General features: G+C 50.8%; 1 protein-coding gene across 1 annotated transcript; it reads left to right on the plus strand.

Moving 5' to 3' along the window:
• Window positions 1–910: 910 nt before the first annotated feature.
• Window positions 911–1,243, plus strand: GLOTRDRAFT_28973 (uncharacterized protein; the record flags this gene model as incomplete). The annotated part of the gene is made up of 1 exon (XM_007873319.1): window positions 911–1,243. A coding segment is annotated over one exon (333 nt), but the record flags the coding sequence as incomplete, so codon positions are not given.
• Window positions 1,244–1,632: the final 389 nt, after the last annotated feature.

Raw genomic sequence — 1,632 nt, forward strand, 5'->3', positions numbered from 1 at the left:
CAGCAGTAGTTCGATCTGTCCTGGAGTGCTGGTAGTACCCGACCCCTACGAAATTTATCTCCCGGAGTCTAGGTCCGGGGGAGACGCCGAAGCAGTTGGTCGTGGCCAAGGAGTCGCATGCTCTGCGGTCCATTATGGGACTCATAGACAACCCAGGAGAAGGTCGAGGCAATTTTAGATCCAGGTTCCCAAATCGTCGCAATGTCGGAAGCAGTTTGCCATTCTCTAGGACTTCAGTACGATCCCACCATTCAGCTCCAGATGCAGTCGGCGAACAAAACGATCGATATGTCGTTGGGACTGGCGCACAATATTCCCTTCCAGGTCGGAGATATTACCGTTTACCTCCAGATCCATGTCATTAGGGATCCAGCCTACGACATTTTATTGGGACGTCCCTTCGATGTATTAACGGAGAGTTGCATCAAAAATTTCAAAAATGAGGACCAGACGATCACGATCAACGACCCCAATTCTGGAATTGTTTCCACTATCCCGACATTTCCAAGAGGTCGCCCTCGATTTCGAGGCCCCGCCTCTAGAGCGGGATGATTTATTTTTAGGCGACTCAGACGAGGAGCAGTGGGCGGCCCTTGTCGTCGAAGAGACAGATACCCCCGCCCGGTTTCAGATTTCTGCGTTCCATATTTTAGATCATCAAGAAAATAGCAAAACCTCAATACAAGATTCCATTCCTTTCCTTTATCTCTCCGCCTGCGAGTCTCCAGTGGTCCGGTCTTATTTTTCATCTGTTAATTTATTCAGTGGCGTACCGAATTCGCCAGTCCCGATTTTTGCTGCCACAAAGAAAAAGTATAAACCAGTCACCAAGAAGGTCCGAGCGGTCCCTGCGACGTTACCCAAGGAGTATAGAATCCAGCGCAATATTGTAGGAGACCCGCTGGCCAACATGCCGATTTTATCCACAATTCCCCCTTCCTTCCAGCCAACCGGACGATATTCACAAGAGCGTAGGGATGCGCTACACAAGGCCCATCCTAGCGGATTCCTTACGGAAGCGGAGCTAAATCTAATGGACGAGTTTATGTGCAAGCACAACCAAGCATTTGCCTGGAACGACTCGGAGCGTGGCCGATTTCGCAAGGATTTCTTTCCTCCCATCGAATTCCCAGTACTCCCTCATACGCTGTGGATCCAGAAGAATATTCCCATTCCGCCTGGTATCTACAACGAAGTCTGCGCAGTAATTAAAAAGAAGATTGCGGCGGGTGTTTATGAGCCGCCTAATGCTTCTTACCGCTCCAGATGGTTCTGCGTACTCAAGAAGGATGGGAAGTCACTCCGGCTCGTTCATAGCTTGGAACCGCTCAATGCTGTCACGATTCAACACTCCGGCGTCCCTCCGATCCCTGAACACATGGCGGAGCAATTTGCAGGACGCGCCTGTGGCGCTATGTTGGATTTATACGTGGGATACGACGAGCGAGAAATTGCGGAGTCGTCCAGGGACCTTACTACTTTCCAGACGCCCTTCGGAGCGATGCGACTAGTCACCCTGCCCATGGGATGGAGTAATTCGGTGCCCATATTTCACGACGACGTGACCGCTATCCTTCAGCCCGAGATACCAGACGTTACAATTCCCTATATCGACGATGTGCCGGTCAAAGG

Source organism: Gloeophyllum trabeum (genome assembly GCF_000344685.1).
Source record: "Gloeophyllum trabeum ATCC 11539 unplaced genomic scaffold GLOTRscaffold_00099, whole genome shotgun sequence".
NCBI classification, from domain to species: Eukaryota; Fungi; Basidiomycota; class Agaricomycetes; order Gloeophyllales; family Gloeophyllaceae; genus Gloeophyllum; species Gloeophyllum trabeum.